The 13,614-nt window shown below is 46.5% G+C and overlaps 1 protein-coding gene across 2 annotated transcripts in view; it reads left to right on the forward strand.

Moving 5' to 3' along the window:
• The window catches only part of LOC146080782 (polyadenylate-binding protein 2), a 74,734-nt gene that overhangs the window by 9,906 nt on the left and 51,214 nt on the right, over positions 1-13,614 (forward strand). For both annotated transcript variants that reach the window (XM_083188451.1, XM_083188445.1), the window contains exons 2-3: positions 3,036-3,461; positions 3,600-4,529. In XM_083188451.1, coding sequence (XP_083044577.1) covers positions 3,045-3,461; positions 3,600-3,749 — 567 coding nt within the window. In that variant the 5' untranslated portion in view covers positions 3,036-3,044 and the 3' untranslated portion in view covers positions 3,750-4,529. Of the gene's footprint in view, positions 1-3,035; positions 3,462-3,599 lie in introns of those variants that run through there.

Consider the following 13,614-nt stretch of genomic DNA (forward strand, 5'->3'; position numbering starts at 1 on the left):
CCCCCTCAAAATGAGGATATGGACTGGAGTAGTCAATGACACAAAAAAAGGGGGTGTGCTACCTCGGACACAAAAATTGACAGGAATAAAGAAGAAAAGTATGTCCTATGTCGGTGCACCAATAAAGATTTTAAAATATAACTTTTATTGTATTTATTTTAAGAACTGCGAGATAAAAAGTACATATAACAACAAAACAAGGGTGGAATGACACTTTAAAAACTAAGGTGGTGGGCAGATGTTTGTAAAGGAACCTGTGAGATGTACTGATTCAACTTTGGAACGATGTACTCATAAATATTGGTTTAATTTGGACCATAGGATCTGGTAAGTATGAGTCAGAGCGGGTATAACCTCTTTATTGCTCTATATGCCGTTGCTTCACTTGTGGCAGTCAGGGAGTGATGTATATCATGACTAGTGAAAAATCAGAAAAACTGGATTGGCATACACTTATAAGTAGTCGCAGCGTATGGGTGAAAATCACTCTATCTCCAACAGGAGAATCCTGTTCTGATTCACTGAAAAATAGGGGTGCAGCACCACTAAATGAGGGAACTCCCATAGGCTATATAATATGCCTTAAACAGGAGCCACATAGGTAATGCGGTGCTACCTCCAAATTATTCACTGTGCTAGTCCAATGGAGTCGCCTCCAAGTGGACTGTAGCTGGCTGCAGTGAACGCCCTTAGAAGGGCTGCAGCGGCAAAACACTGTTCAACAAATTCTATAATACATTAGTAAGAAAAATAACAAACAGGTGCAAACATCTGCCCGCACACCGCTAGCCGGCACGCGCTTCGCAGATTTTAGCTTCCTCAGGGCCAACCTGTCTGAGTGCAAGCAGGGTTTATATACCTATAGTAATGTGTAATGCTCCAATCACAGTGCGAGTGGTCAGACGTGCCCCCACTAACTTTGGCGGGAAAGGTATTGTCCAATAGGGAGCCTCATGTGCGCCGGACCCCTGTACGGTGTCCTGCGAGTGCTGGCTATTGTGTATCTTTACCATGGTTACGCTCGTTTAAAGCGTGTGGAGACAGGTGCGCTCATGACGTGCTTCTACCTAAGAGGTGCGTCTCGCGTCGTTGCCACAGTAACCTAGTAGGTTTACACAGTGGCGCCGGCGCAGCTGTGACGCATGTGTGCTCCGGTCTGACAGTGCGTAATCCATTGGTCGTGACTCCGGATGGTGTATCGTTGGCTTGGTAACCTAGCGGAGGTATATCATGTGTCCATGCTAGTCCTATCACGCTAGGTTCCTGAGCATTGGGTCGTCATGGTGATCATTGAAGATCAATAATTCAAGATTATCACTGTCGTTCAGAGGACTGGTTCACATTTTCTTATTAACAGTATATTGATAGAATGCCCATATTGTTATATCTGGTGAGGATCACAGAGTTAAGTATCAAATACTTACCAGATCCTATGGTCCAAATTAAACCAATATTTATGAGTACACCGTTCCAAAGTTGAATCAGTACATCTCACAGGTTCCTTTACAAACATCTGCCCACCACCTTAGTTTTTAAAGTGTCATTCCACCCTTGTTTTGTTGTTATATGTACTTTTTATCTCGCAGTTCTTAAAATAAATACAATAAAAGTTATATTTTAAAATCTTTATTGGTGCACCGACATAGGACATACTTTTCTTCTTTATTCCCGACACAGTCATGTTGACTGTTTCACCTGTACATTCTATATGTCGGGATTTTGACCGTCAGGATTTCATACCGAATCTCTAGAGGATACACCGTTTTTAGTTACAGGTACTAACTTTAATTAAACATGAGTCTTCCAGTACAATCCTGAGACAATACGCCAGTCCGTGTAATGGGAAAACACCCAATGTAAATTCAAAGCCTTGTTCATTGTTTTCTTAGGCGTCAGCAGTTTAAGTTTGGCAGACTAGTTTCCAGAAGGCGCAACAGTGCATCAACATTACTACAAAAATGTTCTAGAATCTTTACAGAGAAGAATGAGGCCAGAATTCCATACTCTCCAGACCTAGCACCGTAAGGCAAATAGGCACTAAAGGGAAACCATTTTGCACCATTCACTTAGTTTAAAGAAGAAAACAATGGAGCAGTTGAGACAGTTGACAGATAACAAGCTGTAGAACATCTTTGACCAATGTAAAATAAGAATGCAGAAGTGTATGTATCTATAAATGGCGAACAGTTAAAATGTACTTCATAAACTGTAAATTATAGCATCAGTTTTGTAATCTAACTTTCTAAAGGATGATGGGGCAGATCTATTAAGCTCTGTGAAGTGATAGTGTCTGTTTTTTTATCACTGGCCAATCAGCTCCTAACTGACATTACAGGCTTGGTTTGAAAAATGATAGGTAGGAGCTGGTTGGCCGGTGATAAAAACCAGACCCTTTATAACTTCACTGAGCTTAATAAATCTACCCCGATGTTTCCTATCCATGCACCAGTGAAGAAGCATACCTGCTGGACAGTGCTTCGCCACCCTGGTAGCTTAATTTTATGCTGTCCTGCAATATTTTGCTTGAGGCGCCTCTTCTGATAGAACCCAGTCTATCCAGCTTCAAAACTCCATTAAAACCTTTTTCTTTGACCATTAAACCATAGCAGCCCTTTTGATTTATTCTGTTCTGCCTTCCACATTATGTCCTTCCTCTTAGTATGTAATGTCCTAATGAGCAGGACCATTCACCCTCTTCTTCCTTGGCACTATCCTTGATTACAATGTTCTGCTCTTCTCCCTTGACTGTTCTGCTCATTAAGTGACTGTTTACTTGCTCTTATGTGAGCTACAGGCTCAATGATCATTGTATAAACTTGCCTCTGAATGCGCCCTTACAACTTAACAGCGTGCTATCAAAGTGTGTGTGTGTTGCTTGGTATTTATGCTATGATCTGCAATTCCATATTGTATGTGTGCCGTGATATACTGTTGTGTGGTGTTGGGAACACTTTTGGGTGCCTTAATGATGATATTTCTGCATAGCAATCCTATTTAGTTTTGTCTTCATGAACATGTATGTGTTTCTCTTCTAGAGAGCCTGGATGGCGCAGTCTGACCCAAGATCCCGTCCCCTGGTGGAAGATTTTGTACGGTATAAACTATGTCAGCGAGGTCTGGTGCCAGAGCCAGTTGGACCTGCATCCTGTGCTCTGCATACAGCCATGCGTGCTGCTGGGGATGAGTTTGAGGATCGTTTCCGGCAGGCATTCAGTGAAATCTCTACACAGATACATGTGACCCCTGGCACAGCCTACACACATTTCGCAGAGGTAGCAAGTGGCCTTTTCCAAGGTGGGGTGAACTGGGGTCGTGTTGTGGCATTCTTTGTATTTGGAGCTGCACTCTGTGCAGAGTGTGTTGACAAGGAAATGGCACCTCTCCTGCCACGGATCCAAGACTGGATGGTGACGTATATGGAGGCCAACCTGAGGGACTGGATGCAGAGCAATGGGGGATGGGTGAGGACAACCCCTCTTTTGTTACAAATGCACATTTACATGGATTAGCGACATGCATGTTCTGTAGCACATCTCTTTTGTATACCTCACTCCATTGTATGTTTAACGGTAATGTGTAACATGTCTTTTCTTCCTCAGAATGGGTTCCTGTCTCTCTATGGTGACGGTGCTATAGAGGAAGCACGGAGGCAGCGTGAGGGGAACTGGGCCTCACTGAAGACTGTACTGACTGGAGCAGTGGCTCTTGGGGCTATAATGACAATGGGAGCTCTGTTTGCCAGCAAGTGACACACATCGCAACAGACACTAAATGTCCTTTGCAAACAGTGTGCTTATCCATACGCAACAAGCAGTGTGTCTGGAAATGGATGGCATTGTACATGAGGTTGTGATTTTTGCATGTGTGTGCAAGAGTGCTCTTTTATTAGTGTTTTGTATGTAGGCTGAGTGTGCTGTTTTCCAGAGTCTATTCATCGCATGTCTGTATTCTGTGTGGTTTGTTTTATTTCTAGTGCATGTGAATGAAGTTTGTTTTGTGAGGAGGTAATGCTTGTATGTGTCTGGAGCCTGTGATTCTTTGTGGATGGAAGAGCGACCTGTATTGCTCTGTATGCATTTGTGTCTGTGCGCAGTGCTGGTATTTATTGCTTTTTCTTGCTGCTAGTGCACTATACTCTCATGTGGTGGGAGCTTCTTTCTCTGTAGTGGATTCCTCTCCTGTATAAGGGCATGTCTAGATCAGAAAGTAAAGAAAGCTCAAGGTAGAGGCTGTTCTATAACAGCCAACTGGCATCAAAGTGGTTTTAATTTACATTGCACTGTTTTCCAGCAGTTTAAATACAGAAAAAAAGATTGTTAATACATAATGATATCATTTTTATGTTGATGCCACATACAAGTTTGCCTCTATCTTGGACAAAGGAAGTATGGCTTATCATGCATATGAGAAGAAGCTCCTACACCACCACCATCCTTACAGAAGTGGACAATGGGTCTGTATCCGCAGAACACTATTTCAAAGGCGATTGGTGCAAGTGTTTTCCATGCATTAAAGATTACTTGCCCAAGGCTGTTCTCTTATTTTAATTTTTTTCTTCTACAATGACTTATTCATTATTTTCCTTTCCCTACTTCCATCCAAGCTTAGAAACTAACAAATCTCTGCTAGAGTACTCTAATTTTAGATTAGGCACAGTCATTACAGTTTAGTTTCCAGATGGTATATAATGGGAGCCCACCGTAATAGGAAAGCATTGCAATATTTTATCCTGGTACATGCATTATTTTGCTGCTCATAAGTCAGTCACGTGTTGAGACCTGCTAGAACACTGTGGCCATAATTCAGTTTGGATTAACTCAATAAGGCGCAATTTAGGCTTCAGTGAAACCATTTTGCCGTACAGGGGGATCAGATTAAACAAAAAGTTGGCAAGCTTGTATCCTAGCTTAATGTTAAAATTTTATGTTAAACCAAAGCTGTCCAGTATTTGTTTGCTACATGCAAAAGCAGACCGTATTTTCCCTGCATTCACAAAAAAAATAATTGAAATGCATCTGCACCCCTTGCATTGTAAAATGTTTTTTCCCTCTTATCTCTGATATGGGCAGTGCATGAGCAAAGTCTTCCTAAATAATCATTATTGTAAGAGTTGGGGCAGTAGACAAAAGGGATTGTTATATTATTGAATGTGATGCTTTCTTAATACTTTGAGTGCCAGCATCACTCACATTTGTTATATAAATTCAAATAAAAAAACTTTGTTAAAAAAAATCCTACGTAAGGTAAACCTTACAGGTCATTATGAATGCAAAGATTTGCTGGGCAATTTTTACACCTATTTTGACAAAATTAATTTGGCACTCCAAGGGTTAATCTCTGCAATTTTATATTTTGCGGAAATGCAGTTTTAATTTTATTTATTAGTATGCTGTGACTTTTTTTTTATAAATTGTCTATTGAGCATTTTATGTTCTAGACTAGAAATATTTCTGAACATTTACAGCTATGTTAATTTCTGGTAGTTAGAAACTGGCCCTATTCCATCTTTGTTAATTTCCTAAATATTTTTTTCACTAATTAAATTTTATACATTTTTTTTTTTTTAATGGCATTTCCCTTTTAATTAAAGATTGTATTAGTGTTAAACTTTTTCATAATTTTTTTAATATTTCAGGAAAAAATAGATGGCCACTAATGGTAATTAAATGTTTTAATTGAAAGGTGAAATTCAATTTTTTCATATAAAAATTGATACAGTGATTATTTGTTTCCTGATGACTTCAGGTAAATGGCACCAGTGTAGCTCAGAAATATACTTCTTCCAATAGACTGAAATAATTTTAACAGCAGTATGTAGACTAGATTTCTTGTATTGCTGGGGGGAGTTTTAGTTCTGTCATGGGCAGCTGCATCCTCAAGAATTACTGTACCGAAAAGAGTATACCTTTTCCTGCTCTCTAGAGGGGGAGGGCGGGGGCCAATAAAAAATATAGTGTACTTGTGTAATAGCACGGCGTCCGTAACGTAGTTAGCGTAGCATCCCTGTCAGAATCAGAGTAGTGTTTCTGCGGCCAGTGTAGTTATTGTAGTCAGTCAGAAGTAGCGTAGTGTTCCCGCAAGCGTAGTCAGCATCCTTGTCAGATATGTGTTCCTGAAACACCCCCACTATCCACGCCAGCCCGAAGCGTGGCGAGCAGATGCGTTACGCCTCCCCCCAACCTGTTCATATCCACATCGGAGTGGAGTTTATTTTCTAAAGTGTGGTGAGCCACAGAGCCCAAAGCGTGGCGAGTGCACGTGGAATACATGTAAAGTAATCCGTGTCCCCTCACGGGGCTCGCTGCGCTTGCCACACTTTGTAAAATGAACTCCACGCCGACGTGGATAGTGGGGGTATGAACAGATCGGGGGGACGCATAACGCAGGCCTCGCCATGCTTTGGGCTTGCGTGGATAGTGGGGGTTTGCCGTACCCTGACGCACTAATACTGAGATGCGGGAGCGTCTGAGACTCACCTGCATCTCAGACAGATGGAGCACCTCTCTGCCGGTGCCCGCCAGCACATAGGATCTGGCGGTTATTGGCGCTGTGTGAGAGGCATTCACTAGGCTTGCCATGGACGCGGGGGACAGAGCTGGGCAGCCGTGGAGTCGCTACGCTAGGCAGCCGTTGGGCTACACTGACAGCATAGCTTAGCCTACGCTGAATACGTAGCATAGTTAGGGGCCGTGTTATTACACAAGTACCAAATATAGTCAATATTGTATGGTTCTCTCCCCCCCCCCCAAACTGGTCAAGATTTGCAAGAAAGGGGGGGGGGTTGCAAATCACAGAAGGGAGGGGAAGGTCAGCTGCCTGGGTCCCCCACACCGTTTTCTACTCCCACCCATTGTGGCTCTCTCATGCTCAGCTCTCCATCCATTGAGGGACGATGACTGCAGCTTACGGGGGGTGGGGGGGGGAGGGATGGCACTCCAACATGTGGAACCAACTCCCCACTGATAGACGACTGTCAGTTTCCTGTCCACGATGCAAAGAGGGAGGGGGTTGGGGGCTCATGAACGGCCAGTGACTAGGAGGAGGAGTGCCTCGTGCTTCGTGTCTCTCTCTCCGCCACAGCCGGGGGAAGGAGGCAGGGCAGCTGCTGAAGATGAGCGCAGTGCTGATCTCCGTGCTCAGTTCGTCAGAGCTGCCTAGCAGGAGGGAGTGCAGGCAGTGGCACTCCCGGGAATTTTCTAGTCTGTACACTGGAGCATAACCCGGGAAATTCTCGGGCGTGCCACTGAAGGGATTCATTTTGAGAACCTGTGGTCTATGCTGTATGATTTTTCTGAGTATTCTTGAGAACACATAAGCTGGCATTTTAAGAGTTTGCAATGTTACTTTTTTGGGGGGGGGGGGGGTTTCATTGGTTTTTTGAGTGTGCAACAAAGGAATCATATTGTTAATTCAAATGGGTGCAAGTGCAGTAGGTATCCACATGTCTGCGTGTAGCCTCCTAAGAAGGCAAACTAAAATGTGCAAATAGAGTAGATGGTTTGGGTGCTCAGACCAGGTCTTGAGGTGGGTTTAACTGCTATATATGGCAACTGCTATATGCAGGGTAATTTTGGAACGCCAAAAATTATTGAATCACCCCTCCCCTTCGTGTGTTTCCTTGCCAGTTATCCCTATATTCCACGCATGCTAATTTTCTGGTGTACAAAATGCTAGTGTATGTAACCTGTATGGCAGTAGCTATATGCACTATAATTTGCGTGACTAATTCAAAAAAATAAGATAATGACCATATAGAGACTGTTAACAATGTGTTAAAAGAAACTTTTTAATTTAAATTAAGTTTTGGGCTGTAGCATAATAGATTAGTTTTCTCAATGGGGATTTTTATGTCAGGACCTACTTACATGAGCTCCTTCCTTCTGAGGTATAAAACTTTGAGGAGGATACAAATAATATTTGCAATGTTCATATTAAGCATCAAAAGAAGATTCTCTGTGGCATACAAGACTACACAAATGGTAAGTAAATGAAATGTTCAATGACCACTGGCCTATTCCTTCCTTTCTTCCTTCCTCCATTTTTATAAACTGAGGTTATCGCTCAGGTTAGGGTATAAGACATTGGGCAGTATTCAATGAAAAAAAATTTGCGGTGCATGGCAAGAGATTTTTTCTCTCGCCATGCACTCGCCGTGTTCCGGAGGGCTCGCTGCCTCTCCTGCTCGCTGTATTCAACGTGGTTAAGACTCGCCGCCACTCGCGGCGAGTCTTAACCCCTGCAGCGGACGAGCGTCCGCGGCAGGGAGCTGACAGGGAGCCGTGGGACGGTGGCATCCAGGGAGATTAAAGTCTCCCTGGATGCCTAAGAACATATGTGGAGGGGAGGGGGCACCCCGGGACCCAGGCAGCACAAGCTGCCCCCCCTATAGCCAGCTGGGGACCCAGTATTCACTGCACCCGATCGTGCATATGTAATGATCGGATGCAGTGAATATATGAATATCTAATGAGCGGCTCGAGCGCTCCGGCCTCCTGCTGGCTGCTCGGTGTAATAAAAAATTAAAAAATATCTATTTTTTTAAATTAAATATATAGTCATGTGCTATAAGCACATGAATAAAAATAACATGCCCTTCACAGAAAAAAAACCCTGATTTTTTTGACACCAAAATAAAAAAAAAAAAACCTTTTCTCTGACATGCAGCAGGGACCACTGGAATCACTTCGGGGTATTAGAGCTGGGAATGCTGGGAGCTAGGCACTTCTTAATATTAATTAGGGGATACTGGCTCCTCCCCTCTAAGACCCACAATCCCCCAGTGAGAAAATTGTGCCAGGGAGTTAGGTCACAGTTTTTCTGCTCCTGCACATTTTCAAGCTTTTTCTTCAGTTTTTACTAAGAGTAATTTTCTCTAGCTCTTTGAATCCCTTCCCCACCTAGTGAAAGGTGTGGGTCCGGGTATTCAGCGCCCCTGGATATCCAGGTCGTCGGTCAGGACCTCGCTAAAGGTGCCTGCCCGCACGTGTTCCGTGTTCCTGCCGCCCCTCCATCAAAGGGGACGCCAGTCACGAAGTGGGAGACCTCCGGTGGTGAGTACTGCGCTGAGCGCACTTTCCACACGCCGTCCCCTGCTCTCCGTCTCAGCCGCGCTGTGCGCGGTTCCCTGCAGCGTTGTGAGGCGCCGCCATCTTGCGGACGGCGCGTCCTCGTGCTACAGGTCCCACTCGGCAGTACTGTTGCCGGAGGCATTGCACGGAGGAGCGCTATCAGCGGGTGGCTCCGGGCGCTGTCAGGACTGCACAGGCTGGCTAGGTATGAGGGAGAGGGGACACGCTTTATAACGGGAGGCGGGCATGGCGCGGCCATTATACAGATACACGCAGTAAAGGCTGACTCTTTCCTGTTTACAGGTAACTGCAGCTTGGAAGGCTCTGAAAAAGTTTATGTACTGACATATACAGGGCTTTGCGCTGTATAGGTCCTAGTGTTCACAGGGCTCATTCTCCTCCAGGTCTCACAGAACCCTGAGGTTTTTGGCTTGTGAGAGGTGTATCTGTACTCCGTGTGTGTGTGTGTGACTGCTGTCCTGTATCGCACGCATTTATTGGGCCGGGCGAGCAGGTGATCATGACGGGCAGGTCCAAAGCCTCTCAGAAGGTTTTTGCCTGTACTGTTTGTACAGCAAAGTTTTCTCAATACACAGCTGAGGGGAACGCCACTGTTTGTCAGTCATGTTCAGGTGCCGAATCTGCTTCTCTAGCGGGCTCTCAGGCTCCCCAGTGGGCCACAACCTTGGTGGGTACTATGTCCAAGCTCACTTCTGAGTTGGCGCTGACTCGCAGAGCTGAGCCTTCGTGGGCTACGGCTTTGGCAAGGTCTGTGGAGGGGTTAGCAAGCTCCATGAGCAGACCACAGAGGCCCTCCACCTCCAGCAATAAGCGGCCTTATCAGGCTCTTATTATTGAGGATGATTTAGAGGAGGAGCAAGATCCATTTCATGAAATGGAGGATGGCGAATGGGAAGAGGTCCAGGATGTCATTCCTGAGGGAGAACCGACTCCGCTAGGCATAGAGGCTCTTATTATGGCGGTAAAGGAGGTGCTTTGTTTACCGGAGGATCCTATGCCAGAGCCACAGGAGTTTGACCTGTTTGGAGGGGTTCAGAAGACATCAGTAGTCTTCCCATGTCCAAATCAGGATCAGCTTTTGGCGGCGTGGAAAAATCCGGACAAAAGGTTCCAGATTCCCAGGCGTTTTCCTTCCCTGTATCCCTTTGAGCTGGCCGCCCTAAGCAAATGGGAGACTCCGCCGCCTGTGGACACCTCAGTTTCCCGGCTGTCCAAGAAAACTACGCTGCCAGTCCCAGGTGCTTCAGCCTTCAAGGCTATTTATGTAGCAGCAGGGACTCAACTCAGACCGGCCATAGTGTCGGCCTGGGTAAATAAGGCAAATGTCAAGTGGGCAGAGTTAATCATCGAGGGTTTGGAGGCCGGCATAACTCTTGATGAACTGCGCCGCCTAGCTGAACACATTAAGGAGTCTGCTATGTTCCTAGGGGAAGCAGCGAAGGACGTGTCCTTAATCTCTTCTAGAATCTCAGCAAGCGCCATTTCTGCGCGGCGAGCCCTCTGGCTACGCTCTTGGCAGGCGGACGCGGAATCTAAGAGGGCTGTGGAGGGTCTTCCCTTTTCTGGGGACATCCTCTTCGGCCCTGAATTAGATAAATGGATTTCACAGGCGACGGGAGGGAAGTCGGCTTTCCTGCCGTCTGCAGCTCCTCCTAGGCGACAGTTCGCATGTCCATCGTTTCAGTCCTTTCGGACTCAGCGCCCCTTTCGGGGCAGAGGAAGAGGCTTCCAGTCGTCCAGAGGTTCCCGGGCCAGAGCCCGTCCCCAGGCCGCCCCAAGAGTCCAGGACCCTAAGCCCCAGCAGAAGCCGGTGGCATGACCGTTTACCAGCTTCCGTCAACAGTCTGCTGGGAGGTGCCCGTCTGTTGGCCTTCAGAACGGGTTCGCAGGGTCATCTCAGAGGGGTACCGAATTCAGTTCGATTCCACTCCTCCGGTACGGTTCTTTGCAACGGCACTACCAATATCTCGAGACAAGAGAACGAGCCTGCTCGAAGCCATTCGGATCTTGTTGGAGGCTCAGGTCGTCATGCCGGTTCCAGCAGCTCAGAGGAACACAGGCTACTACTCAAGCCTCTTTGTAGTTCCCAAGCCGGATGGGTCGGTCAGGCCCATTCTCAACTTGAAACCTTTGAATCTGCTAGTCTCTTATCAACCATTCAAGATGGAATCAATCCACTCAGTGATTGCCTCTTTGGAACCAGGGGAGTACATGATATCCTTGGATATCAAGGATGCTTACCTGCACATCCCGATTTGGATTCCTCACCAGGCCTTTCTCCGCTTTGCCATCGGTCGGGATCATTTTCAGTTCAGGGCTCTGCCCTTCGGATTATCGTCAGCGCCCAGAGTATTTACCAAGACTCTGTCAGTGGCCATCGCATACCTCAGATGTTAGGGGGTGACCATAATCCCTTATTTGGACGATCTCCTAATCAAGGCTCCAACGAGGGAGTTACTGGAGAGTCACGCGAGGTTGACTACCCAGACGCTCACCAGCCTGGGGTGGATAATGAACTTCAGGAAATCCTCTCTAGTCCCATCCAGGAGGATCTTGTTCCTAGGTCTTTGGCTAGACACAGAGTCTCTGAGAATTTTCCTGCCGGAGGACAAGATCCAGGCGATCTTGCTCCTGGTTCAGAGGGTCTTACTTCCACAGAAGATCAGCCTTCACCTGTGTACGCAGCTATTAGGGAAGATGGTGGCAGCCTTCCCAGCTCTGACGTGGGGACGTTTCCACTCAAGACCCTTTCAGTGGGATCTTCTCAGGAAGGGTGCAGGCTCGCATCTGAACCTTCACAGAAGGATCCGCTTGTCGGCCGAGGCGAGACACTCCTTACTGTGGTGGCGTCACAGGAAGAATTTGGTAGAGGGCCGTCGGTTTGCAGTCCAGGACTGGATTGTGTTGACGACGGACGCAAGCCTCCGAGGTTGGGGGGCCGTAGTGCTTCACCTCCGTCTCCAGGGCAGGTGGGATCTTCAAGAAAGTCACTTGTCCATCAATGTGTTGGAAATCAGGGCCATATACAATGCTCTGCTGGAGGCTCAGGAATTCCTTCAGGGTCAACACGTAAAAATAAGATCGGACAATGCCACGGCAGTCGCCTACGTGAACAGGCAGGGCGGCACGAGAAGCGGCATGGCCATGAAGGAAGTAAGGAAGATCCTTCAGTGGGCGGAACGGTCAGGAGTAATTCTGCTGGCGGTATTCCTACCAGGTCGGGAAAATCTAGAGGCCGATTTCCTCAGCAGGGAGGATCTACACCCAGGCGAATGGTCTCTCAACCCCGAGGTGTTTCGGGAACTCACCGACAGGTGGGGAGTTCCAGAGGTGGACCTTATGGCGTCTCAGAAGAACCATCAGCTAACAGCGTACGTGGCACGTACAAGAGACCCTCAGGCCATAGCGGTAGACGCTCTGTCAACTCCGTGGGAATTCAACTTTGTCTATCTGTTCCCTCCACTTCCACTTCTGGGCCAGGTGCTCAAGAAGCTCAAGAGGGAACCAGTGCAAACTATTCTGATAGCGCCCTGGTGGCCTCGCAGGACGTGGTTTTCAGACATCCAGACGTTACTGGCAGACGAGCCAGTTCGGTTGCCCCTCAGACCGGATCTTCTTCTGCAGGGACCCTTCTTCCATCAGAATCTGCCACAGCTGCATTTGACGGCGTAGCTGTTGAGACCGCGGTCCTGCGGGAGAAGGGTATTCCAAGAGCAGTAATTCCTACGATGTTAAGGGCCCGAAAACCCGCCTCAGCAGCGCATTATCACAGAATATGGCGCTCATATGCGGGCTGGTGCGAGTCTAAGGGCTGGCCATTCCGAGTCTTCAAATTGTCCCGCCTTCTGTTGTTCCTACAGAGAGGATTGGACGGGGGGCTGAGACTGGGATCTCTTAAGGTTCAAGTCTCGGCTTTGTCCGTCCTTTTTCAGAAGAGATTGGCACTCATGCCTGAGGTGCAGACTTTCTTTCAGGGGGTTCTTCGGGTTCAGCCTCCCTTCGTACCCCCCACAGCTCCTTGGGATCTGGATTTGGTGCTGGCTTTCTTGAGGTCTGGAACCTTTGAGCCACTGGACAGGGTGGAACTGAACGTACATAACAAGAAATTGGGAACATAGAAAAATGGCGCAAAGGGATACTTGATATTCTTATTTTAGTGGGCTTCTCTCAGGGTTCCAACTGGAGTTATTCTCATGTTGTTATCGACAACCGGTTACAGGTGAGTGTTCGAGTAAAATAAACCCAAAAAATAAAAAATATACAATTATATTAAAGACTGATAAACACAAAAGTGTGTGGAGTGTCAATTAATATAAACCATTTTTATGGTAGTGACAAAACGTGGTATAGATGTAATCAGCAGGCGTACCCAGACTCACGTTGTGTCGTGGGGGTGGTCCTCTCATCAAGGTTTCTTTGGTACGTCCTGTAGATCCTCAATGTGTTGACGGAAATAGTCCGAATTTGTGCTCAAAAGAAATTAAAAAGTGTCTTAGTTCCACTATAATCTCCACATATCACAAAG

Source organism: Crinia signifera, chromosome 1 (genome assembly GCF_055691185.1).
Source record: "Crinia signifera chromosome 1, ASM5569118v1, whole genome shotgun sequence".
Lineage (NCBI taxonomy): Eukaryota > Metazoa > Chordata > Amphibia > Anura > Myobatrachidae > Crinia > Crinia signifera.